The sequence below is a fragment of the Solanum verrucosum genome, unplaced genomic scaffold (assembly GCF_900185275.1).
Source record: "Solanum verrucosum unplaced genomic scaffold, falcon-dt-bn FXZP01000016.1, whole genome shotgun sequence".
In the NCBI taxonomy this organism is placed as follows: domain Eukaryota; kingdom Viridiplantae; phylum Streptophyta; class Magnoliopsida; order Solanales; family Solanaceae; genus Solanum; species Solanum verrucosum.
Window position 1 is genome coordinate 524,255 of NW_026020243.1, and position 24,777 is coordinate 549,031.

General features: G+C 34.3%; 3 protein-coding genes across 3 annotated transcripts; 1 reads left to right on the forward strand and 2 right to left on the reverse strand.

The window, feature by feature from the left end:
* The first annotated feature begins 637 nt into the window (after window positions 1–637).
* Window positions 638–4,997, forward strand: LOC125833004 (THO complex subunit 7A-like). The gene is made up of 3 exons (XM_049512170.1): window positions 638–752; window positions 1,581–2,193; window positions 4,645–4,997. Exons 2-3 carry the CDS (start codon window positions 1,600–1,602, stop codon window positions 4,792–4,794), a joined length of 744 nt encoding a protein of 247 aa, XP_049368127.1. The 5' UTR covers window positions 638–752; window positions 1,581–1,599; the 3' UTR covers window positions 4,795–4,997.
* A 1,760-nt stretch (window positions 4,998–6,757) lies between these two features.
* On the reverse strand, window positions 6,758–15,446 carry LOC125832991 (uncharacterized). The gene is made up of 14 exons (XM_049512159.1): window positions 15,106–15,446; window positions 14,221–14,261; window positions 13,450–13,542; window positions 13,091–13,165; window positions 12,711–12,760; window positions 12,241–12,330; window positions 11,017–11,073; window positions 10,285–10,354; window positions 9,056–9,157; window positions 8,923–8,975; window positions 8,129–8,279; window positions 7,942–8,026; window positions 7,397–7,525; window positions 6,758–7,191 (listed from the first exon to the last, which is right to left on the reverse strand). The coding sequence occupies exons 1-14, from the start codon at window positions 15,401–15,403 to the stop codon at window positions 7,010–7,012; spliced, it is 1,476 nt and encodes a 491-aa protein (XP_049368116.1). The 5' UTR covers window positions 15,404–15,446; the 3' UTR covers window positions 6,758–7,009.
* Window positions 15,447–17,159: 1,713 nt separating this feature from the next.
* Window positions 17,160–21,827, reverse strand: LOC125832989 (uncharacterized). Its single transcript, XM_049512157.1, has 2 exons — window positions 21,760–21,827; window positions 17,160–19,587 (listed from the first exon to the last, which is right to left on the reverse strand). The coding sequence occupies exon 2, from the start codon at window positions 19,561–19,563 to the stop codon at window positions 17,305–17,307; it is 2,259 nt and encodes a 752-aa protein (XP_049368114.1). The 5' UTR covers window positions 19,564–19,587; window positions 21,760–21,827; the 3' UTR covers window positions 17,160–17,304.
* Between the last annotated feature and the right edge of the window lie 2,950 nt (window positions 21,828–24,777).

Genomic DNA, 24,777 nt, shown 5'->3' on the forward strand with positions numbered 1-24,777 from the left:
TTTTGCAAGGTTATATAAAATGTGCTATTAGTCACATTAATCAACAATTTAAAGAACATATATAAACCATGATCAAATATTTTCTTGTTTGACATTCTGAAATTAAATTATATCGCATAAATTTAGACAAAAGAAAGTAATAAAATTGTCTAAAAAAGAATTACCACCAGATCTATATGATTTAAGCAAAGTGTTATAAATTTTATTTATATTACAATTCTTGACCATTGTATAAAAATTTACTAGCTAAAAATAATGGTAAAAATATAACCATAATAAACAATTCAATCTCAAAAATAAGTTTATCGACTTATTGGTATTGAATTCGCATTAACAATTGGTGAACAAATTGATTGTATTGTATTGCATCAATAGTTTAAATATTATGTTTATTTTGATTGCATCTTAAATTATCTAATAGTGTATTCTTTAAATTCATAATTAGTTAACGATGAAAAATCTCATTTTATTATGTAACATTAATTTGATATAATAGCATCGTTATCTTAATTTTTTTTAATCTCATTTCATCTTTATTTTTCATTCAAATTATTGATGTGACATATTATATAAATATAATAGGCCAATATAATATGATACAATATATATTCACTACAATTACTGAAGAACACAATATATTCAATACAACCCTAAATTGAAGAACGGGGGCTTCTACTTTCGCCGGTCGGACAACGACGACATTTTTTCCGGCGAAACTTGTTCCGGCATCTACTCCAAATTCTCATTATCAGGTATATCCTTCTTTCTCTTTCACTCCTTCCTTATGATTGGACATCTTTTAGACTAATCACTGCCATACATTTCTCTTAATTTAGTTATATTCCATCTTTTCACTAACACCTGTAATCCGATTAAGCTTGTTATTGCTTAGGGAAAGTAGAAACAGAAGTCGAGTAGTTTCGAGTGAATGAATACTCCTAGATACAATGAGAAGAATTGAATTTGATTAATTCAGTTTATTAGACTTTGGAACAATTAGAAATTTACAAAAATGAAATGATTCTGCACAAAAGTCTATGAAAGAAAGACTTTTGAAATTTGTGGTTTAAAACACATCATGACATTTATGTGACTATAAATCATCTCACTAAGGGGGTAAACTGAAAAATTTCAAGTTAAGTTGTTTTCAAAATACACTAGGTGAAGCCTTGGTGGACAGAGTAATTTGATACTTGTTGCTGGTGGGAGGTGGCAGGTATCCCATGGAATTAGTTGAGGTGCGCAAAAGATGACTCGGACATCACGGTCATAAAAGAAATATAGAAACATACCTTTTCTCAAAAAAAAAAAGAAATATAGAAACATACCATTCTTTTTGTGACAAGCTAAAAAGGGAAATGTGTCAAATAAATTGTGGACAAACGGAATATTACTTGTAAAATAATATCAAACCTCTTAGAATATTATTACTTGTATTTCTTTAGTATCCTGATTTCACTAGATAAAGAAACAGCTGTCTAGCCATTTAACCTCTTTCAGAGGTGACTAGGGAAGCTATAAGTCTCTGCCCATGATCTAGTATATATTGGATGCTAATCTGTAAGAGATGTTTATTTCAGGATAGAAGAATCAAAATAAATGTCGATAAAAGGTAGGAAATTTGCTGGAAAGGGGGAGGCAGTGGCATCACATTATGCATTTGGCCCACTTGAAGACGATATAATTATTAAGCATAGACTTCTGACTCGGACAACCACCACCAGAGGTGAACCACCACTGAAGAAACTTCAGAAGAAGTTCACTACTTTTGCTTTGGAGATAGAGAAGGAAGCTGATAACTACAATGATTGTGAAAGACTTGCCAAAGCATTCTTGCAAGAGCTAAATACTTTTGAGATTCCGCTCCTAAAGAGCAAAGTAGTCATAGATGCGAATGTTAGAGAAAAGGAGAATTTTAATGACCTGAAGGGTGAAATCAACAAGCAAATTGTACAGGCTCAGGCTGACATAGAAGATCTCAAGAGGCAACTCGAAGAAAGCAAGGTTGAAAGGAAGCACAAAGAAGAGGGCGAGGCTATCAGGAAATTGATTGCTATGCAGCCTCCAAGATCAGAAACTCAGAAGGTTATAACAGAGCTTGAGAAAGAGATAGCTATGTTGGAAGCAGAGAATACTGCTAGTTCGAGGACATTGGACCTTCGTAAAAAGCAGTTTGCCCTTTTATTGCATGTGGTATGTATCTTGCTGCAAACTTACCTTCCGTTAATGCTTTTGGTTTCCTTAGCATTATCCCTTAGCTTAAAACTGATTCTTATTCTGAAGAAGCACAAGTCTAATGCTTCCTTAATTCCTTTTCCGTTCTTACATAAGTTCCGCAGCATATATCCAAACTTCCAAACCAACACATCTCTTTTTTATGTTGGTCTCCATTTTTCTAACTTTGTCTTTTTGTTTAATTTCTGGATTGGTCTCATTTTCTTAGCCAATATCTGCTATGATGTATTGTGCTATTTTTCTTGAATAAAAAACTGGTGGTGTTGCTAAAAAATATCCCAAATAAATAAGATTAATTGTGAGACCCACTTTTTAGTCTGACAGGCCCAAAACTGAAAAACCGAACCGATGAGACCAAACCGAAATTATTACGTTTCGGTTTCTAAAATCGAAAGTCAAAAAACTGAGTTGAACTTTTGCAAAACCAAACCGAACTGACCAACGCCACCCTTAATCTCAAGAGGTGCTGAAGTATGTGTACACATTAAATACTTTCGATTCTAATGCACAGAATCAGAGGAAGAGGAAAAGAGAAACTGATTGATTTTCTTTCCTAGTTTTGATTTTTTTTCTTGATAGGTTCTTGGTGTTTTGACTTCTCTTATTAGATTTAAATTTATTTACCGACAACTTAAAGAACTTTCACATTATCAATGACTTTAATCTATTATAGCATGTTATTATCTTGTTATCTAATTTACTAAATTAGGCTTGCTATGCATGACTACTTAAATCAGATGTAGTATGAGTGACATTTTAAGAATTAAGGTGTATGTGAGAAAAGGCGGACAATGTAACACCCCAATTTTCATAGAACATTATGATTGCCCACTTTTTAATTTATGTAAAGTTTTCCGGTTTTCTTGAAATCCAAATTTTCATGTTATTTAGAAACTTCTATTTAAAGAATATTTCTTTTTTTGTATAATCTGTGCTTATTGGTTAGAAAATTATGACCTCAGATATATATAAAAAAACAAATGAATTATGAGACACTAGCAATATTGGGATGCTTAGTTGATCTGTGGAGAACTTGCTTTTACCAAGGGATGGATGCTCAGTGAGCAGTAGAGGAAGTCTAAACCCCAAATAAAAGAAGTATCTTGTGAAGGTATAATGTAATTTTGAGAATCAAGACCGTGCTCGACATATTCTAAAACAAGGTGTTACGGTGCAAAATTTTCTATCTCCTTAAATTTGAGTAACTAGATCTTTAAGATTAGTTTTCCGCGTTTGGATAAAAGGGTACAAATTTTCATAGCAGTGACAATCATAGTGTGTGAAAATATGTTTGCTCATCCTTTGAGTCATCAAGTGATTGTAACCGGGTTTATTGAGATTGTCCCTTCATGGTTCAAAGTCTAAGACTTGATTGGAATGCCTTTTTAGGACTATGATGTTATAATTGGTAAGGATTGGCTCTTTAGATACTATGCATTGGTGGATTGTAAGTTGAAGCATGTAACTTTTTAAAGTTCTTATACTCACATATTTCAAGGAAAAAGATCGGTGATATCTAATATTATTTTTATTGTTTTGGCATGGAAGATGATTCACCATGATTGTGATGCCTATCTAGAATGAGCTTGACCTTTGAATCTATAGGAGTGTCAAAATATTTACCATCTAAGAGCTAGTTTCCTCCTGCATGTTCAAGGGTATTTTCTTTAATTTCCCAAGGTTTTGGTCTCTAAGTGGTTTAACAAATGTTTCTTTAATTGAGAAATTTCTTGGTCATTGCGGGTTATGAGAATATCATTGACATTAACAATCAGACTAGCATACATTGCTAGTAGTAGTGTCAGAGAGTGAGAAAGGATGGATCATAATTGGGTTGAGTTGTCATCCAGGCGAGTGTGATAAGAACTTCAGCAAATGGAGATACTGTAATTGTATCATCCGCTGGTTCATAAATCAAACTTTGGCAAGCTTGATCGACACATCGCAACCAACAGTGAGGATTTTGGCAATAGGATACTAGGATAAGGTTTGTTGGAGCCATGCAACTCTTTGCACAACTTGGTGCAGCTTCAATGTGGCATTTCACATGTTACAACTTTCACATCGCAAATCTAGGCATAGTTACAGCAATAAATCAAATTGAACCGAAACCTAATTAATATAAATCATGTAATATCCTCAACCAATCTCTTCATTTTAAATTCTTTTATTTATCCAATTGGTGTTTCTTTTATTTATCTAATTGAGCAGTTCTTAGGTTTTTATTATGGTTTTCATCTTTGACACCACTGCTAAGACTTGAATACGAGATTACCCATGTTTGGAAATACTGTGTAGATACATAGAACTTTTTAAGTAGTACTTCCATCTGCAATAGAGGAAACCTTAATTGGTGAAAGTGGCACAAATCTTTTCCTGAATGTTCAAAGCTTTTTTTTTCCTTTTCAGGTTGATGAGTTGCAGAACACAATAGAGGAAGAGCAAAGGAGTTTGGTCGAAGAGATGAGGAATGTAGTTGATGATCATAACAAGAGTGGATCGGAGGATGCTACCATGGGTCCTGAAGCAATGGCTGTTGATTACCAAGTGAATCCTTAGTTCTTGTATACTGGGTTACTCTTACGTTCATGTTTCATACTGGCTGGTCACTTATTGCAGAATTCTGTTTAACTGTACCAATAGATAAGTCTGCTTTTTAAAAGTGAGACAACGATTGGGGGTCTGGCTGTATATATGATGTTTCTGCAAGCTGTAAGAAAGCTTTGAATGCTGCTCGTTTTTAAGGTGTATTATCGGTATTCAGATCTTGGAGTGCTGCTAGGTTTTTCCAGGTAAATGTTTTTACTGCAATGAGTACGATTTGCAATCTCAGCATCCAGATAAAAATGCTAAGCTAGCAATGCAAAAATACTATTAGGTTGCACATCTGGTGTTACCGGAGAAACATTTGCTTCGTTAACAGTCTCTTCTATTGTGCTTACCAGGAATATCTTTGGATCGTTGCGAAAGCTTTATTTCTTTTGAGATTTGCTCAGGGTCTATTGGAGTTCAATCCTGTGATGTATAATACTTAGTGAGATGGATTTGATCATATTGTTGTGTAGGATTCTTTACCTTTTATATTGGATTTGGCATTCTAGTGTTCAATGGAACAAGGGTTAGTTCGTGTTTCTAAATTGGAAAAATCGAGAATGTTTTTACTATTTGTCCTTTTGGGCGTTAAAAGAGCTATGTGATACATATAAACGTATTTTTTACCTTGAGTTTAGCTGACATTTATGTTTTTTTAATTAAGGTGAAGTATTGCGTATAGTCCCACCATTTTAAGGCATATTTTCACACTTACGAGTCAACTTTTAGGAATTAGTCTATTCTTTTGTTTTTTCGTGTGTATTGGCTCATGGATCTGGCGCCTTGGAGCATCAATTTTTTTTTCTGAAATAAATTTATGAGGACTTTCGTAATGAGTTGGGAAAACATTGCATATAGTTCCATAATTTCGCATTTACGAGTCGTCTGTTAGGAATTAGATGACTTTCTATATTTTTCCGGTGTATTAACTCATGGATTAGACACTGGTGCACCAAAATTTTTTTCCCGATAAAACTTTATGAGTATTTTCGTAATGAGTTGGGGAAGCATCGCATATAATCTCACAATTTTAAGGCATATTTCGTATTTACGGGCCAACTTTTAGGAATTAACAGACTTTCTTGTGTTTTTCGTGTGTTAGGCCATGGATTTAGGGCCTTGGAGCATTCAATTATTTTTTCTGAAATATTTTTATGAGGATCTCCGTAATGAGTTGGGGAAACATTTTGTATGGTCCACCAATTTTTAAGGCATATTTTCGCATTTACGAGTCAATTTTTAGAAATTAGCCGACTATATTGGTTTTTCGTGTGCATTAGCCCTTGTATCATGTGCCTTGGAGCACCAAATATTTTTTTTTTGAAAAAACTTTATGAGGATCTCCGTAGTGAGTTGAGGAAGCATTGTGTATAGTCCCATCATTTTTTGAGATATATTTTCGCATTTACGAACCAACTTTTAGGAATTAGTTGATTTTCATGGTTTTTCGTGTGCATTAGCCAATAGATCTAGTGCTTTGGAGCACCCAAATTTTTTTGTGAAAAAAAGTTTATGAGGACCTCCGTAATTAGTTGGAGAAGCATTGCGTATAGTCCCACTATTTTTAAGGCATATATTCGCATTAACGAGCCAACTTTTAGAAATTGACAGACTTTCTTGATTTTTCGTATGTATTAGTCCATGAATCTGACACATTGGAGCACCCAACCCAAAAAAATTTCCGAAAAACTTTTGAGGATTTCAGTAATGAGTTGGGGAAGCATTGCGTATAATCCCACCATTTTAAGACATATTTTTACATTACGAGTCAACTTTTAAAAATTAGCCAATTTTCTTGGTTTTTTGTATGTGCGTATGTAGATATACAAATTTGTATAAAGTTGAACAAATAGTCATGTCGTGTGAGATACACGTGAATTGATTTGTATTATGCTGTGTTTATTTATTTAATATTGGAACAAAACAAAATAGTTGACAATGATTTTCTTTCATAATTTCAGTGAATACAACATGATGAATCCAATCTATGAGAACTTTATTCCATAGTTGTTTCTATCTACCTGATCAGAGTCTCAACAATTTCACCAGTATATATACAAATAGTACTTCATACGCTGCAAATTAGCTAGCATTTGTAGAAGCAATCTGGGAAATGTGGTAACTCGAGACGAGACGAGACGAGCGGATACAACATAAATATTATCACCTCCATTGTCAACAGCTATGTATGTGCAAAGTTCCCTACTATTTCTGAAAGAATGACAAATGCTGCACCTCCGAAAACAAGTGAAATGGTGATCTTTCCTCCGGGAACCAACGGAGGTAAGTTTGGAGTTTGAGTTGATTCCGAATATCTGTCTGACCAGGACATTGCAGCTGGAAGAAGTCCAAAAAGCACCAAAACTACAAAGACGCGAACACACAAATTAAATAAATTGTTCAGATCGGTATTGAATAAACGTCTAGATGGACATTGATACCACATCTAAGTATGTCCCAAAATGAAGTTGAAATTTAAGCAATACTGTAGGTAAATCTTCATACAGTCCGAATAATAGCCGCATCCCAAAGAGGTATCAAGCAATACTGTAGGTAAGAATCTCCATACCTCCATAGGTTCCAGCAAAATCCAACGCTTTGAAGAATATCTCTGGATCTAGCAGTGAAAGTATCAGCGGAGGAACCAAAGTAAGTAAGTATGGCAGAGGCCTGTTAGGACCTGACGGGAGTTTCAGCACTGCCAGCAGTTCAATAACAAAAGTAAAGCATAAGTTAGACCTCATAAAGAGAGCTAAAATTAAGACTTACTAAAGTGATCAGAGTCTCAGACCAGATTATATAATATAGTGAAATCTACAAGGTAATAATAATGTTGCTGGTGGAATTAGCTCAAAAACGTTTATGAAACGGTAACAAAGAATATATAGTATTTGAGACATACTTCTATTCATAGACTCCACAAAGAGAAGCTAAATGGGGAACAAACTTGGTATAAAATAGAACTGTCCCACAAATAGTGATCCAAAAAAGAAGATTTTATGCAAGACAATTGCTCACAGCTAAACTAACTGCAACCAAAATTTAGCTAACAAGAGAAGTCTTGAAAATAGTACATGTTCATAGATTGAACAATTACAGAGCTAAGTCACTCACAGTCAGCAAGAAAGTCCACAAGGCCCAAGACAAATCCGATGTAAGAAGTAGCAATTGCCAGAAGTGAAAAGATATCAACTATTGGCTGCAAACACAATGTTAAGATAAGAGGAGAAAAACTCAGTGCCTAACTATTTTACTTAATTTCAATAAAGAAATATAGTTTCTCATTGAAATAAGTACCAACCCCAACAATTCCATTAGTAGACCGCAATAGTTGTAGTGGATCCGCAATCTTGTCTGCTTCAGTTCCAAGAGTTGTAATTGTTCCCAAAATGACTCCATCCCAAACAAGAAATAGAGCAAGGGGAATTGCTGTCCCAAAAACGATAGCGCTCCTGCAGTGCCATAACCATCAATTTATTTAGAATGTAGCAATAGCCAACTGCATAATACGACCTGAAATACTGATAGGACGTTAAATAAAGAATTAATGATCAAAAACACACCTAAACTATCACTTTTTCGCGAGTTACATACCTCATCTACCCATTGTTCTCTTTATCTACCTCAACTATCACTCACTTAGTATTAAAACACACCTCAATGTTGAGTTGCCCAAATATTTGTTCCCAATCGACGACAGGCGTGTGTAGGCCAACTTAGCATCAAGGTGTGTTTTAATACAAAGGAAGTGATAGTTGAGGTATGAAACTTGCAAAAAGGTGATAGTTTAGGTGGTTTTCTTTTTTATCATTAACTGTTACATAAAGCAAAGATGGATTGAGTGAAACAGCCTATACAAAGGAAACTGACCAAATTTTCAGAATGTTGTGAATGATTTCTCATAGCAATAAAGATTTAAATACAAGTCAAATTATTTCCAAAATTTAGTCGTCCAATCAAATGAATCATATTAAATAAAGAGTGACATTATGTTATTAAATGAACAAGAAATATAGATTCAGAATTATGTGTTCATAAGGTATGTCAAGTGTATACTATATGCTGCAGTAATGAAAGCAAAATACTGATAATCACCTTACTTTTGACAGGTCCCCTTCAAGATTTGTACAGAGAACAGGTACAACATTCTGAGAACAAAAGGCAATTTATTAACTTAAGACACACAATCCCAGGGTGACTATATGAGTTGATTGAAAAAATGTGTTACCTGATAAACAAAAGAAAGTGCAATTATGGGTATACTTTGAGGAGCAGCTTCAAAATTAGCTTTTAGAAGAGCCTCCCAGTGCAAGTCTCCACTGGCGACAACCTTAAGTATAAAAGATGGGATATTAATATTTCTCTCTCAGCCATTTCCAGTGCTTTATGTTAAGCTTGTTGCAGGTGTTTTTGAGATATGATATATATGGCACAAGTTTGTCATTGACTTTTTAAAGTTATCAACTTTAAATCATCTTTTGTTTTTCAAGTATCACATTTGCGACAACAACAGAACATATCCAGTGTAACCCCACATGTAAGGACTGGGGAGGGTAGAGTAGATTGTACACAGACCATACCACTACGTCATGGAGGTAGAGAGGTTGCTTCCAAAAGACTCTCGGCTCAAGTGCATCAAATCAAAATAGTTGTGAACAAGGAAATACGGCAATGAAGAAAACATGGCAACTAATACGGAAAGCAATACAAAGCATACAAAAAAGGATATCACATGATTTATGAGATTGTATTAAATCCTTTATCATCTGAATAGTATAAATAAACAAACACATAATTGGGATCATGTCTAAGCATTAAGAAGCTCAAATGGACCAATAATCATCTATCAACGTAATACACATGGTAATATGATGCCATGTGAAATTATTAATTCCTTTACATGTTACAACATAGCCTCACGACCTGCCATTGAGAAAATTTGTCGACACGAACATTTACCATCTCATGCAAGCATCTGAATAATCAACATTCTATTAATGAAGAATTCTCAGAACTTGTTTTGCTGGTCTGCATGTGATGTATGAGAATGTATTATGTATGGACTCCTTTGTCGTGTGTATAGCAAGTATAAACAACAAATAAAGCAGACCATGTTTGTTAAGAAACTCATCTTAGTAGCTTCAGGAACTTCCATTAAACAGGCCTGTTGGCAAGAAACATTTACAATTTCATATAATATCTCAAATAAAAATTCTATTAATGTCGTTTCAAAGAAATTTATCAAAAAGGAAGTACAAAATATCACGTCTACAGCATATATAAACAAGAAACAAAGATGAACATGTTCAAGCGTTAAGAAGCTCAAATGAACCAATAACTGCAGCCTAAAAGGGAAATGCAAATAAGCTAGATACCAAAAGGGAAATGCAGAAAAGCTAGACAATCCTAAAGGTAATAATAACAGCTTTTTTCTAATTGATCAAGAATGGAAATTACCACAAGAGCTGTGAAAGAGGCAATGATACCAAACACAAGGACACCGTTTACCGCCCCGATAGTCCGCTGGCTAAACAAAATTAGAAAATGTGTTACTTACAAAATTTCAAAAGATGAAAATCATGTATCATTGTTCAAAAAGGGAAGGAATTATTCCTCCATGACAAAGAGAACAATGATAAGATCAACTGTGAAGAATACAACACCGGGGCACACGATATTGCTTTGTCATTATTTAGCAATGTTTTCCTTTACCAACAGTTCAAAAGAGAGTATAGGTTTCCATGAATTGACTTTCACACACAATGTGCTTGGTTTAAGCAGAAAGGCATCCTATCTTTGAACAAGGAAGAAAAAGATTAGGGGTAATAACAAGTTTTTCTTCATTTGTTTATATGTCGTTTTATCTTTTGACAAGATTAGTTCATCAGATGTAATAAAGAATTAAGAAGCCATAAAGCACAGGAAGGTCACATACCAAAGAGTACAAGTTGAAATTAAACCATTTATTACAGAAATTCTTTCATATGAATATCAAAGCATGTCAGAAAAATCCATTTTGTAGACAATTTCTTTTAGACCTTCTTACAAGAGTCACTATACCTTCATGGATCAAAGCTATCTTGAAAGGCAAATCATACTTGTAGTCTTTGGTTTTTAACAAGGGGTTACTAATCATGATACTAAGAAAAGAGGAACTTGATCAACAAAAAATGAAAAAGCAATGTGAACCTTCCAGAGAAGCAAATCCCTCCAAGAAGCAGTGAAAACAAGGTCGCGGTTTCCCATCTGCAATCATAATGCTGCCATCAACACCTAAAAATCATATGAAACGATTTACAATATTCTCCAAGAAGCTATGATAAATTAATGCCAAACTTATGGTGCTTTTAAATAACACATACAGGAATAACAAAACATCCCAAAGACATCCTTTTGTTTTGACTATTTAGAAAACTCTACATGATTATCAGTTGTCTACTGCAGATGATCCTTCTGGAAGTAAATTTCACCATTTTAAAAAGAAAATCACACTGCATTCGATGAAATGAATGTAAAACTGCTGCATAAAATGTAGCCATCTCATCATTTTCCTTCATAGAGAAGATCATGATTGTGTAACGTCAAATAAACACCAAAGACAAATTCAATTTTTTTTTTTTTTTTTTTTTTTACCGTGGTTTCCGGGCGTCGCTTTGCGAACCCGACTAGCTGTACCCACCGGGTCCCGCTGTTTCAAGGCGGGTCCACCACGGTTAGTTCCACGGGGCCCTGGAGACGCGGCCGGTTTGTAATGCCTCCAGTGGCCCTGCTGGGGCTCGAACCGGCGACCTGAAGGACTTTGTCCCAGGCCTTTACCAGCTGAGCTACCCCTCAGGGTTAAGACAAATTCAATTTAAAGCATTTAAACCAAAAAAAAATAAAATCTATTAGCAAAGTTTAGATCCTCGATTTAGACATTGCAAAAGGATATGAGGAATAATTGATTCCATTTCCAAACAAACCTTTTATTTACTGATACTTGCAACAGGAAACAGCCTCTCTACCCCCGTAGGGGTAAGGTATGCGTACTCTCTACCCTCCCAAACCCCACTTATGGGATCATACCAAGTATGTTGTTGTTAGTTGCAATTCCTAAAATGTCTGGTCTCAAGTATATTCAGTACTGGCAGGCAGCAATGCAGGTAGAACCTCCAAGACCAGAGGTAGCACAAGGACATAGTCCACACTGACATCAGGCATCAACCATTTCTCGGGAAGTATTTATTGGAAAGTCGAATTCTTGAGAATTGTAAAAGCCCAGGACTCACCACAACATAGTATTTACTTTTCTTATTAAACAATTAATTTATATGATTACCTGATAAAAGATATTTTAAGACCATCATCAACTAATGCATAGAAATTATAAAACTGATGATACAATCAAAATTGTTAAGGGAGATTTGAACATACAATGGAATCCCGGTGAAGGTTGTCAATATATCTGAAGAACGAGCCACATAAGCAACAAGAAGGGCGTAATGGATGAAAATGTAGGGCCAGCTGCCATTAGAAAAAAGTTTTATCAGATGGAAAATTATTCAAATCAAAAGTTTCAGGGAGTGATCGGATATGAAACTAAAATGGGAACTGTTATTGCTGACTGGTTATGTGTATGTAAAACTAATAAGATTTGATCCTAATAACTAAGAAAACATTGTTTTTGCGTTGGGAGGGAAGGTAGATCAATTAATGATAGGTTAACATACATCAATGAAAACCAATACCATCAAATGTCAACTACTACACTTTTATTTCCTTTTTCTCTCAAGGCAGCCGACAAATCATTATTGTAACAAGATTTGTGTTTACTGGAAAAGTTTTGGGATCTAAGAAATAAGGATAACCAGTTTTTGCAGGATTAACAATGTAAGATCACCTACCAAGCTACTTGCACTCCTGTATTTCCTAGGGTTCTCCTGACCATTGACACCTGAAATAGCCATGTCCCATCAATATAAGAAATGAATGGAATTAGTTGAAAAGCAAAGTAAGCTTCTCGGATTCACAAGGCTACCACATCCAGAGGAAGTGAGTAACAGGTTCAACTAAAGTCTAAGCATGATGAGAAGTATAGATCATACTACCTTAAGTTCATAAGAAACTAAGACCATTTATTTAAAACATTTTAGATGTAAAGACAATCCTTGTTTCCAATTTAATATTGGATAATGACAGATGTCATCTGGTTTGAGTAATTTAATAAAACCATTTTTTTGAATAAGGAAGAAGGAAAAGTTTATGCGAAGATCAAGTATCTTACCAATGAAACACCACCTGAGCCAAGCTCACACATCGTCTTCACATTTACTTCTGCAATAAGTAGTCCAGACGCCACCTGCACCATTTTGGATTTCTAAGAATCTTATTAGTGCAGAAAATTGAGGACTGGTTTGTTTATGAGTGGGATGGAGGAAAGATAAGAGGAATCAGATGTAGCTGTCAGAATTATAAACAATAACATTCTATTTATGTGGAGGTTATTATATAGAAGGAACCATAAGGGCAACTAGAATTAAGTAATCGACTTTTACACGTGGACTGGTTTTCCACAGATTCTTGAGAAACCAGATAAGAAAATGAAAAAACTGACAAAAATAGAAAGAATGCTGAATCAATTACCATATAAATCCAGCATATAATGCAAACTACTGCAGAGGCTAGAAATCCAGATTCTTGTGTGACTGCAGGAATAGCAAGAATACCTGCACCTACCTATTCAAGACACAAAGATGTTACTTTCCTGCTAGTCCTTTCATTCATGTTAATTAAGAGTAAAAACATAGGTGATACGATATCAACCGAGAAAGATTCTGCAATCAGAATATGCTCGTGAATTGTTGATATTCGTGGAAGAAAATTTCTAGAACAATCAAAATACAAATAATGTACATAGCTAGGAAAAACTCATGTATTCATATTTTGAAATTTGGCAACCACCCTCTTCGTCTTCGTGCAATTCACATTACTTTCTCATACTCAATTTAGGACAATCAAAATCTTTCACCTTAATCAGGAAAATATATTAAGAAATGAGTGGCCATACAGGTTGCTTCATTACTTCCTCATACTTCTAAATACATGCTTTAAAGTTATACTAATATTTAATAAATTGAAGTTTCTGGTAGAATAACACTGGATAGGACACTATATTTCAGTAACGGAAATTTGGAGATTTATTGAATATCATGAAAATGATGATGTCCTGAGAGAGGGAAAGCAATTTCGGGACAGATAGAAGATCAGTTGTTTCGAAAGCAGCAGAAAGTTGACCGTGCAGAATTACCAGCTTTGATATGTACATAAATTTTTGGATGATGCTATGTGCATATATATAAATAAAGTACATACACATGCACAGTTCACACATTGAGAAAGGGAGAGAATACGTACAGTGGTACCAGCAACAAGAAAAATGGCACTGCTGAGACTTCCTGGAGAATTGAGGACAACAGTTAAGAAAATACATAAAACGTCAAGATCTCCATAAAACAAAAATTTCTAAAAGAACTTTTCTTTTACATTTCGAGCATAAAGAGCACAGCTTTCGGCTTTAACATCAGCGCCAATACCAATCCAACTAAAGTATTTGAAGGCAAAATTTTCTTTAAATAAGGTAATCCTACAAAACATTTCATGGATTGTTATTCATCCCATTAAAATTCCTACATTATAATTCACCACATTAAACAATCCATGCATTATTGCATAACTAACATGGCAACCAAACGACCCTCCTAAAGTATTATTTTTACCTAAGCTAAAAGTTTCAATATTTAACTTAAGAAAACGTCATTGATCACTGCAGGGGCAGATGGAGGCCTTAGGTTACAGGTTCAATAGAACTCAGTATAGTTTGAGCAAATCCTTTATGTATTAAAAATAATTACTTTCCTTTTTAGTCCATTTCAAAAAATATGTCTCTTTTATTTTTTCGGAGCTCCTTAATTCTAACCTTTCACATGGCCACAAGATTATAGATCATTTTAGTACATTCTACGAATATTTAGTTTATAAACACATTCTTTACTTTCTTAAACTTCATGTAAGTCAAAACTAAACAAACAAATTGAAACGGAGTGAGTACTAAATATACTAAGATATCATTCTTTTCGGGACTAACTAAAAAGGAATTTAGTACTAAATAAGTACAAAAATTAAGTTGAGAACTCAATTACCAACTTAAGGTCATTGTAATTACAATTCAAAACCACAAAGTTCAAATCTTGAATTCGCCTCTATCCCATTATAGTCAAGGCATATGAAAGAGTGAAATACCTGGTTCCCTCTTCAAAGTAGCTTGATTGAGGTTAGAAAAAAGTCTTTCAAAGTCGTAAACTTGTTCCTGATACCCATTTTTTCCTTCAATTTCTTCAGTTTTTTGTTCAGTGGACTGTCTTTGAGAATAACACTTGAAAAAAGTTGATGACTTTGAGCTTATAGAACAACATTTTGGGAAAATCTTTGTGGGTACCAAACAAGAATTAGAAGAAAATCTATGAAATGGGTTTTTAGTATGAGGAATAGTAAGCTTGAAATGAAGTAATAGAGAAGAAGATGATGAAGAAAAAGCCATTTTTAGGTGTAAGGGGTGGAGGGTTTGCCCTTTTCTTGGGTTTTTTTCTCTACAACTCTCTCCCTCTCTCTCTCAGAGCCAATTTCTTTTTGGCTTTGGGTTGAATGGGTGAAGAAAAAGGACCAATAAGAACATAATGTCTCGGGGCGGAGCTAGTAAGAGTTCAAAATCGAATCAGTTCGGAGTTAGATATGTCGATTTGATTGACATGATTTAGATTAGACATAATACATAAACATGACTCTCAACTTAGTTTTAGTTGACAACTATGTCCTCTAATTTTGGTTGTGCACAAGTAGACACTTAAATTTGTATAAAATTGAATAAGTAGACACACATGTCCTACGTGGCATAATACACGTAGAACGCCACATAGAACACAAAATTGTTATATAGGATGAATGTGTATATTTGTTTAATTTTATATAAGTTTAAGTCTACTTATGCACACTCAAAGTTAAAATGTCATAGTTATCAACTGAAATCAAGTTAAGTGTCATATTTTTGTATTATGTGTTTAGATTATAATGAGTTAGGTTTTGTATTTAGTCTGAATCAGTTTAAGTTATATGCTGACTTGATTGACATGACGCTAAATAACCATGATTTATTGCATGCATCAAAGGAATAAGTAAATTTGTATGTTAATTCAGATTTGTGTTTAGTTTGGATTAGTTCAATTTTTGATTGATATGAATTATGATCATAAATCATCAAGGTTTATTGCATCCATCAGAGGAATAAGTAAATTTGTACGTTTAGATTATTTATGTAATTTCGAAACTTTTAAATTTATTGACTTGATTGACATGACGATATATTATTGTGATTTGGGGCATGCATCAAATGCATAAGTAAATTTGTTCGTTAATTAAAATTATGAATTTACACTAGATAAGTTTAACTTTAGATATGTCGACTTAATTGACATGACGATAAATTAGCAAAATTTATTGGAAAGTAAATTGATATGTTAATTTGGATTATAAACTTAGGTCAGAATTTTTAGACTATTGACATAACGATAAATTACTTTGATTTAATATATGCATCAAAACACAAGCAAGATTTATTGCATGTATTGAGGAAAGTAAATTGATATGTTAATTTTAATTATGATTTGGTTTCTCTTTTGTACATGGTTCAATTATAGTAGTTTTCTTACTATAAAATTGATTTTTGTCATTTTTATTTTATTTAATTTAGTTTGTGGTCGGCCATGAAAATTATGAAATTTGAAGAGAATGGTTTTTATTTTCAAAGTAAAAATAGTATTCAAAAATTAAATTATGTTTGACTGTAAATATAAATTAAAATTAATTTTAATTTTTTTACAAATTAATTAAGATGTATTCTATATTTTCTTAGAGAACATTTTTAAGAAAATAATTAAATTTTTATTTATTCTTTTGTGTTTGGCACGCAAGCAAAAAGTAAATTCTAAAAAACGTTTATGCATAATCTAAACAAATAATATGCCAGATGAGGTGGATAGTGGGGATGCGAGCTACGGGAAGCAGGTAAAGATGAGATGTACTGGAGAATGAGAAAGACACAAAAAATGAGAAATGACACTCATTTTCACTACTTCCATTAGGAAAATCATTTTCCTGAATTTTATTTTCCTAAAAAAAACATTTTCAAAAAAACTTTGACCAACTCAAGAAAATTATAAAACATTTTTTCTAAAAAATCTCCACAATACTGATTTAGCAGGAACTTACTTGATGTAAAGAGGAGAAAGAGAAAAGAGGCATTAAACCAAGCAATTGCATGCTTTTTTTTCATAATATGAAGATGGTAAATGCATCATAAGAGCCAACATACATAAACAACATTTTGCTATTCTCTTTTTCACATCACTTTGTTTTTTATTCACCCAAATCCTCTACCCCTATTTTCTACAGGGAGGGAGAAGAAACAAACTGCCTTGGTAAGCTAAAAAGGTCTCTCTCTTCAAAGGGAGAGGTCCAGTGATGATAACCACCCGTCGCCGACGTCCACTCATGGGAACCACCCACCACAGTCTGCTGATGAGAACCACCTGCTGCAGACATCTGCTGACGAGAACCACCCGCTGCAGATGTCTGCTGATGAAAACCACCTGCTGCAGACGTCTGCTGACGAGAACCACCCGCTGCAGATGTCTGCTGATGAAAACCACCTGCTGCAGACGTCTGCTGACGAGAACCACCCGCTGCAAATGTCTGCTGATGAAAACCAACCGCCGCAGATGTCTGCTGATGAAAACCACGTGCCGCAGATGTCCACTCACGAGAACCACCTGTCACCGATGTCTCTGCTGTACTCACTCCTCCAACCTGCAACCCAGGGTTCGGAACTCCAATCTCATTGGTCAGAACAGGTTTTGAAGTAGACTTTGCAGCGATTCCACGGTAAAATGAATCATATTTAGGATCATAGTGTTCCAATAAAGAGTTTGTTGTTCGCCACATACCACCTGTTCCTGATGATGACGAACCGTGATCTAAACTCCAGTCTATGTTTTTGTAATCTAGGTGCAGAACTGTACCACCACCGCTGTTCCAGTCAACAGGAGACGGCAGCCCATAACTACCATGGGTGCCCAACCCAGAGAAGAGTCCGAGTGATGAAGTTGCAGGAACCAATTGTGTCTGTGATGAACCACCTGTCCAACTCCACAAATTATTTCCCCAGCTAGTTCCTGGAGATTCGAGTGTCCCGTAGATGGAAACAAATTGTTCTGGTTGTTGGTGCTGTTGATAATGAGGTTGGTTGTACAATTGGTGGTTAGAGCTGACATCATTAGTGATCAAGCTTCTTGTGCTAGTTATATGTGGATTCATACCACTGGGTCTCACTGTTCCAACAATATTAATAGGAAAAAACGGCTCTGCTGTTTCTGGAAGTGAGCTTACATTTGAGTTGGGAGTGTGCCTGGCATTGACAGACGAGGGTTGTTGCATGACTATAACTGGTTCTCTCACAGTTCCTACTGGTAGATTCTTCAATTCATTTCCAGCAGCCACATAATGAGCTTCTGTCTTGGCGGGTGGAAGTGACACCTGCAAAGAAGATGACAAAGAACAGGAAACAGAAGGATTTGATCCGGGATCTGGAAACCTTTTGTCAACAGGTACTGACACCTGAGGTGCCTTGCCCCGGTCCAATTTTGGCTCAGTCCTTTCCAGCAAGGGTATGTTGTTGCTCCCAGGATCCATAGAAGGCCTTACTGGGGTAACAACTTTACTATAATTGAACTCTTTATCATCTGTCTTTGCTGGTATTGTACTAGATGATGAAGGTTTAACATGTATCCTTGTTAAGTTCTTGGTGGCGCCAATTGGTATCTTGTTGTTGCCCATAGTAGGAGGATGGCTAGTTTCTTCTGGCTTGGGCAGCACAGAGGGGGGCTCCTGCTTTTGTGATCTCAACATATCTTCAGCCCTCTCAAGATCGCCCTCACAGGTTACTATTGCTCTTTCGACATCCTGCTTGGAGCAATTAAATCTAATTTCCATGTCCGCAATGCGAGCAAACTCTTCTGATACGTCAATTTTCAAATTACCCTCAGTATCAGCACTTCGTGTCTCGTATTTGTTTGCTTCTTCGCCTCCTTCTAATAACCATGCTACTGATTCTTCTACTTTGCCTTCATTCAGAATAAGAGCCAAAGTTGCCTGTTCCGAAGAGAACCCCATAGCCACAAACTGCCCAGCAAGTGTTTCAAGCTTTCTTGACATGAGATAGCCACTACATTTCTCATGCAGCTCTTGTGCTCGTCTTTCCTTCTGACGTTGATGCTTCCTCTCATTTTTCTGACGGATTTTTTCTCGCTTGTCATTATCAGTGCCAACTGAGATTTCTTGTCGGAGAGGAAGATTAGAAGTTTTCTCTTTGTGGTCCTCCTCACCAGACCAGCTACCATTATTGGAAACATTTTCATACTCTCCACCAGCTCCATGAGAGTGCCCACTAAGGTCATCTCTCTCATCAATGCTTCTGAAACGACCATTGATGTGGAGAGCAACATTTGCAGTCACAGGAGCTGGGTCAAATGTTTGGAATGTCCCAAAAAGAGGATTGTATCCACTACCACTAGAAGGCTTTGAAGCAATTTTGGGTGGTTCTTTACTCACCTTTTTATCCTTTGACTTGGACCTGGCTGCTCGAGACATCACTGCAGCTTCTAATTCCGAGATCTACAAAAGTTAGGAGCTGATTAGGTAAGCAAACAACTAATGCAACTTCAAGCAGACAATAATTCTAAAGCAAATATTTTTTCACAAGTCAATTCTAAAGCATCACAAGGAGCAAAAACCAAGCTATTTAACTATTTGAACCAGCCGACATCAGCAAAAATAAACATATCGAGTTGCCCAATTTTTTAACTAGTTTGATGAGAAAAGTATTTCTCAGACATGCAGGATCAGAGGAAATGATCGATAAGTAGAGGTCTGCACCCATCCCAAATATACAGTAACATCAAAGACAAATAATATTTTCTTCTTTCATTTTCTAGGTGATAGACATCTCCTATCAACTGTAGACAAGATATGACTACAAATGAGAAAGGGCAACACTTAATCGCTAAACAATTTTAAGATCTTTGCCTAGAACAAAAGTTAGGTTTTAGCTAGCCAGCCATGTACTAGCAAATGTCTACATCGGTATCTCAACAGACCATATAAAATTCATAGTAATCAGAAAAACAAGTTCTAAGATTCAAATAGTTGATAATTCAAGGGGTATAGGCTAAAACATTGTCCAAAGTCACATGAGCAAAGGAAAATGACCGACTTGCACATGAAAAACTGTGAACATGTGTCATTACAGTATGCTTTCATCAATTATATAAACATGATGAGAAGATGATCAGATGCCAAAAAGATTCCTGCTAAATGTGGTGCTAGTGACAGTATGGTCATAATTGATGAAAGCATACTGTAATAGTGCGGTCAAAAAACAAGAAAAGATATCCAAGTACCACCACATCAGAGTGCCAAAGTAAAGCAAATATAGATTAATATGTGAAAGAGCTACGCCAACAGGAAAACCAAGGCCCAACATAGGTAATTAGCAGAGGAACATCCATTCAGGTAATCAAACTTACAAAGAAGGTTTGTTTCTACTTCATCAATAAAAAAACCGTGGTTTTGTTTCTACCACCCATTGGTTTTGTGCCCTTCAGCAGTTGTAAGTATTTTAATGTTATTTCCAAAATTATCTGTCCACCCCCAAAGTATTGGTATCTGCTTTTAATGATCGATCACCGAATTACCGGAATATGAATATCGTACCGAATGCTGAACGCCCACCTGTAATGAATTGTTTACCGTATATATGGGTAACATTAATGAGTGATTTAGATGTCCTAATTGACCTATGCCGACAAATTCATAATATTAGGGCTTGAGAGTGGAGATCTGACTCCAATACATGAATTTCTCTAAAAACTAACATGTCAAATTTTGGACAAATTGTGAGCATATCTTGTCAAAACATTTTATCCTTCACTACGTAATTACTGAATTACCATACCAAAGTTTGATTAACCTAACCAAACTTTCAAAGTTCAGTATTAGGTATCTACTTTCAATTCCCGATTACCGCCCACCTCTAATACACAATATAGTCCCATAAGTGCGGTCTGGTGGAAGGTGGCAGGTGGCAGGTGGCAGGTGGCAGGTATCCCATGGGAAGAGAGGTGATTTCTTCCCATATTTGTCTTAAGCCTTAGTGGACAGAGTAACCTAGTACCTTTTGCTGGTGGGAGGTGACAAGTATACCATGGAACTAGTTGAGGTGCGCGAAGAAAAAAAAAACTTAAGTGTTTACAAACACTACACATTCCTTCACTTGCCATAGGTAAATTCTTACTTGAAATGAGCAATCTAACCATGGAAACCAACATTCCCTTTATCATTTTACTATCATAAAGAAAGAAGACCCCATAAAAGAGAGATGAAAATCAATCTTTTTTCAAATGAATATAGCTACCAGAAAGCTCAATCCTTTTCACTTCTCAAATTCCCATTTCACACACAAACCTCCCCCCTCCTTCCCTCCCATCCATTTCTTCAGCTGAAAAAAACAATTCATGCACCTCTATACACAACTTCCACTCTTCATTCAACAAATCAAACCATTCCTCCATTACCACAACAAACCCCAAACCCTAAACACAAAAATTCAAAACATACAAAAAAAAAAAAAAAAACTGAAAGGTAAACAATTTCATAAAATTAACCAAATGGGTATTCAAAAAACACCCAAAAAAACAAAAAATTCAGCATAACATCAGAATAAAAAAACTCCATTAAAGATTGATCATAACAAGAACTTCAAAAAAGAGAAATGATAAGCAAACATACCTGAATAGGACGGATCGATCGATGAAAAAGGGTGTTGAAGAAGATGAAGAAAAATTGTGCGAAAAATGCGGTGTAAGAAAGAAGAGAACTTGTAAGAATTGTATATATATAGAGAGAAAATACAAATAGGAAATACTTAATAGAAAAAGAAAGATAAATGCAATATAATTACAAGATATATGTAATATAGACCAATTTTATTTTTTATTTTTTTTATTTTATTTGGGGGGTGGATAGGAGGGGAGGGGGCTGTTGGTGGCGTGGGGGGGGGGGGAGGAAGAAAAAAACATGTTTTTTAGGGAGAGAGTTTTTGGTTTTATTCGAAAATATTTTTAAGCAAAGGTATTTATGCGTGACTTCTTTTATTTGGTTAACTAGGGATTTGTTTCTTTTTTGTTTGTAGTAATGGAGTAGCTTTGTTAAAGATAACTATTTTTTTTTTTTTTACCGTGGTTTCCGAGCGTCGCTTTGCGAACCCGACTAGTTGTACCCACCGGGTCCCGCTTTGTTAAAGATAACTAGGCATGATACTTCACGTGAAACTAATATCAAGGACAAAAATTGATATGGAAAATTGTGTTTAAAAGAAGAGATGAGTAATAATGAGATAAAACCAAATGAAGTTTTTTTTCCTTTTAAAAAAAAAAAAAGAGCTTTTCATTAAATATATTTTCTCTTCTTTTTCTTGTTTTATTGATCTAAATTTTAGACTAATAAATGTCTTTCTTTTTAATCCTTCTATAAAAAAAAGTGTTTTGAAATACAAAAATAGAAAATGAGTGTGAAGCAGAAATTAGAAACTGAAAAGTGATTTTTGAAATTGATGATAAATGATGATGAAAAGGGAAATGTATTTTTTTATAGAAAAGTATAGATTATTTTAAATTGATTCAAAGAAAGTTATTTAAACATGAATATATATACAAAATATATATGTATTCAAGCAGAATATATTTGTATGGTACTTCTCGTAAATTTTATATCACATTAATAAATTATAATAGTAATTATTTTTTTCTACAAGTAGAACACAAGAATGAAATTAAAATAAAAAAGACGAAAATAAATAAATATAATTGTCATCTTTTCGATTTTCATCTTCATATTCTTTTCTTTTTTTCCGTTATCGATCTAACATTTCAAATTCAATATCTTTCCATAGCTCACAATGTTTCATTTTCTAATTCTTCTAATCCTAATGTATGCAAAAAAAAGTTCCTGAAATACAAAAATAAGACATGAATGCAAAACATAAACTCAAACATAATTTCTGAAATTAATAGTAAATCGTAATGAAAAAGAAATTAATGGAAGTATTGCGATGTTGATGGTAGATTTATTTTTAAACATATATACTTTTATAGTATCTATTATTATTATTTTCAATTTAGTATTTTCCTTTTTTGGCTATTGAACTGGGAAAAAGGAGAGGAACTTACTAAGTGAGAATAATAGGAAAAAAAAATAGCAATGAAAATTAATACTACAATAAAAACTGACGTACTAAAAATTAAAAAGAAGAATGGTTTAAGAATGAAAATAAAATCAAAAAATATATATTTGCCACATTTCGATCCTACATCTTTATATCTTCTTAAGTTTTTTTTCTTCTTCTTATTATTAATGTAAAATTTTGGATTTAATATCTTTATAAGTTCTTAACCCTCTATTTTTATAAATAATTCTTTTAATTCTACTTTGTATAAAAATACAATATTTAAAATAAATGTGGAGCATAAATTGAAAAATAATTTGTGAATTAATGATAAATGATGAAGAAGAAGAAATTAATTGAGGTATTTTGATATTGGTGGTGGATTTACTTAAACGCGAATACTTTTACAATTTTATTACTATTTTCTTGTTTAACTTAGGTCTTACTATTTTTCTAGGGTTTAGGAAGTGGAAGGAACTTGCTAAATAACTGATAGAAAGAAAGGACGGCGGCAATCATGCATGGTACTTCTCATAAAATTAATATTATAATAAGAATTGACGTGACAAATAACTTTTTATTGCGTAAGAATTTGACTAAGCCAAAAAAGGAAATAATGTATCTTTGTCACCTTTTAATTCTCCGTCGTCACATTTCCATCTTTTAAAAAAAAAAATCTCATTGTCAATCTAAAATGAAAACATTTGATCGTCTATATTTTGAATGTCCAATCACAAGGGCATTAGGGAGAAGACTATGTCACTGGATGGGGATATATAGGATCATTCAAGACTGTAATGTGGATGTGTATGATAGCTAGGAGGAAAACATGAAGAGTTGAAATTCCACAAAAAGGATAATCAACTCCGCAAATATCGATCGAAACTTGAACCCTTGTATAGGTATGCAATTTCATAAAGCACAATAATTGAAATAGGTAGTCCGTATTGCCGTATTAGTATCAGATCTATTCTCATGTTTCGATCTTTTTTCTTTTTGATCCATTTCTTGGGTAAAGTCTTCCAACTATATTTGAAAATGAATTGGTTATCCTTAAAGAGAAAGAAAGTTTTCTTCTAGTTCCGCTTCTTGCTCTTCCAATTCAGAAAGACATGTCGGAAATCACCGATTGGGTTAGTCCGACCAACAAAGGCATGAGACTTTTGGGCATTGATTGGGTCGAGCTAGGCTACCTTTAAGTGTAGCTTTATATATATACATATAAGAAGCCAAACAAAGAAATATGACAACAAGATCTCCAATAGTTTAATGGCAATCCTTAGGACTAGATGAAATTGAGTTTGTACAGTTAATTCTTGATGTATTCATAGCTCTATGTAGGAGTTTGTTTTATGAGAGAATAGGTAATCAAAAACCCTATTTTGATTTGTAAGTATACTTTTGAATATTGATGCAAAATCTAACTTTAACCATTAAAAAAAAAAAAGTCGCATAAAAATGAAATGCTTCTTTTTTAAAACAATTCTTTTGATATTGAGATATTTTTTTATGATTGCATTATGACTTTTTTATGGTAGTATGAATGGAGATAGAGTGATATGTGAATATTTATTATTGCTAAA

Excerpts from the sequence above, each read along its gene's own strand:
- LOC125832991 (XM_049512159.1), bottom strand. The coding sequence starts at position 15,403 with ATGGCTTTTTCTTCATCATCTTCTTCTCTATTACTTCATTTCAAGCTT. Across the intron at positions 14,262-15,105 it reads TACTTTGAAGAGGGAACCAG|GAAGTCTCAGCAGTGCCATT; the intron begins GTATTTCACTCT and ends TCAATTCTCCAG. Across the intron at positions 12,761-13,090 it reads GCTCAGGTGGTGTTTCATTG|GTGTCAATGGTCAGGAGAAC; the intron begins GTAAGATACTTG and ends TGGCTATTTCAG.
- LOC125833004 (XM_049512170.1), top strand. The coding sequence starts at position 1,600 with ATGTCGATAAAAGGTAGGAAATTTGCTGGAAAGGGGGAGGCAGTGGCA. Across the intron at positions 2,194-4,644 it reads TTGCCCTTTTATTGCATGTG|GTTGATGAGTTGCAGAACAC; the intron begins GTATGTATCTTG and ends TTTCCTTTTCAG.
- LOC125832989 (XM_049512157.1), bottom strand. The coding sequence starts at position 19,563 with ATGTCTCGAGCAGCCAGGTCCAAGTCAAAGGATAAAAAGGTGAGTAAA.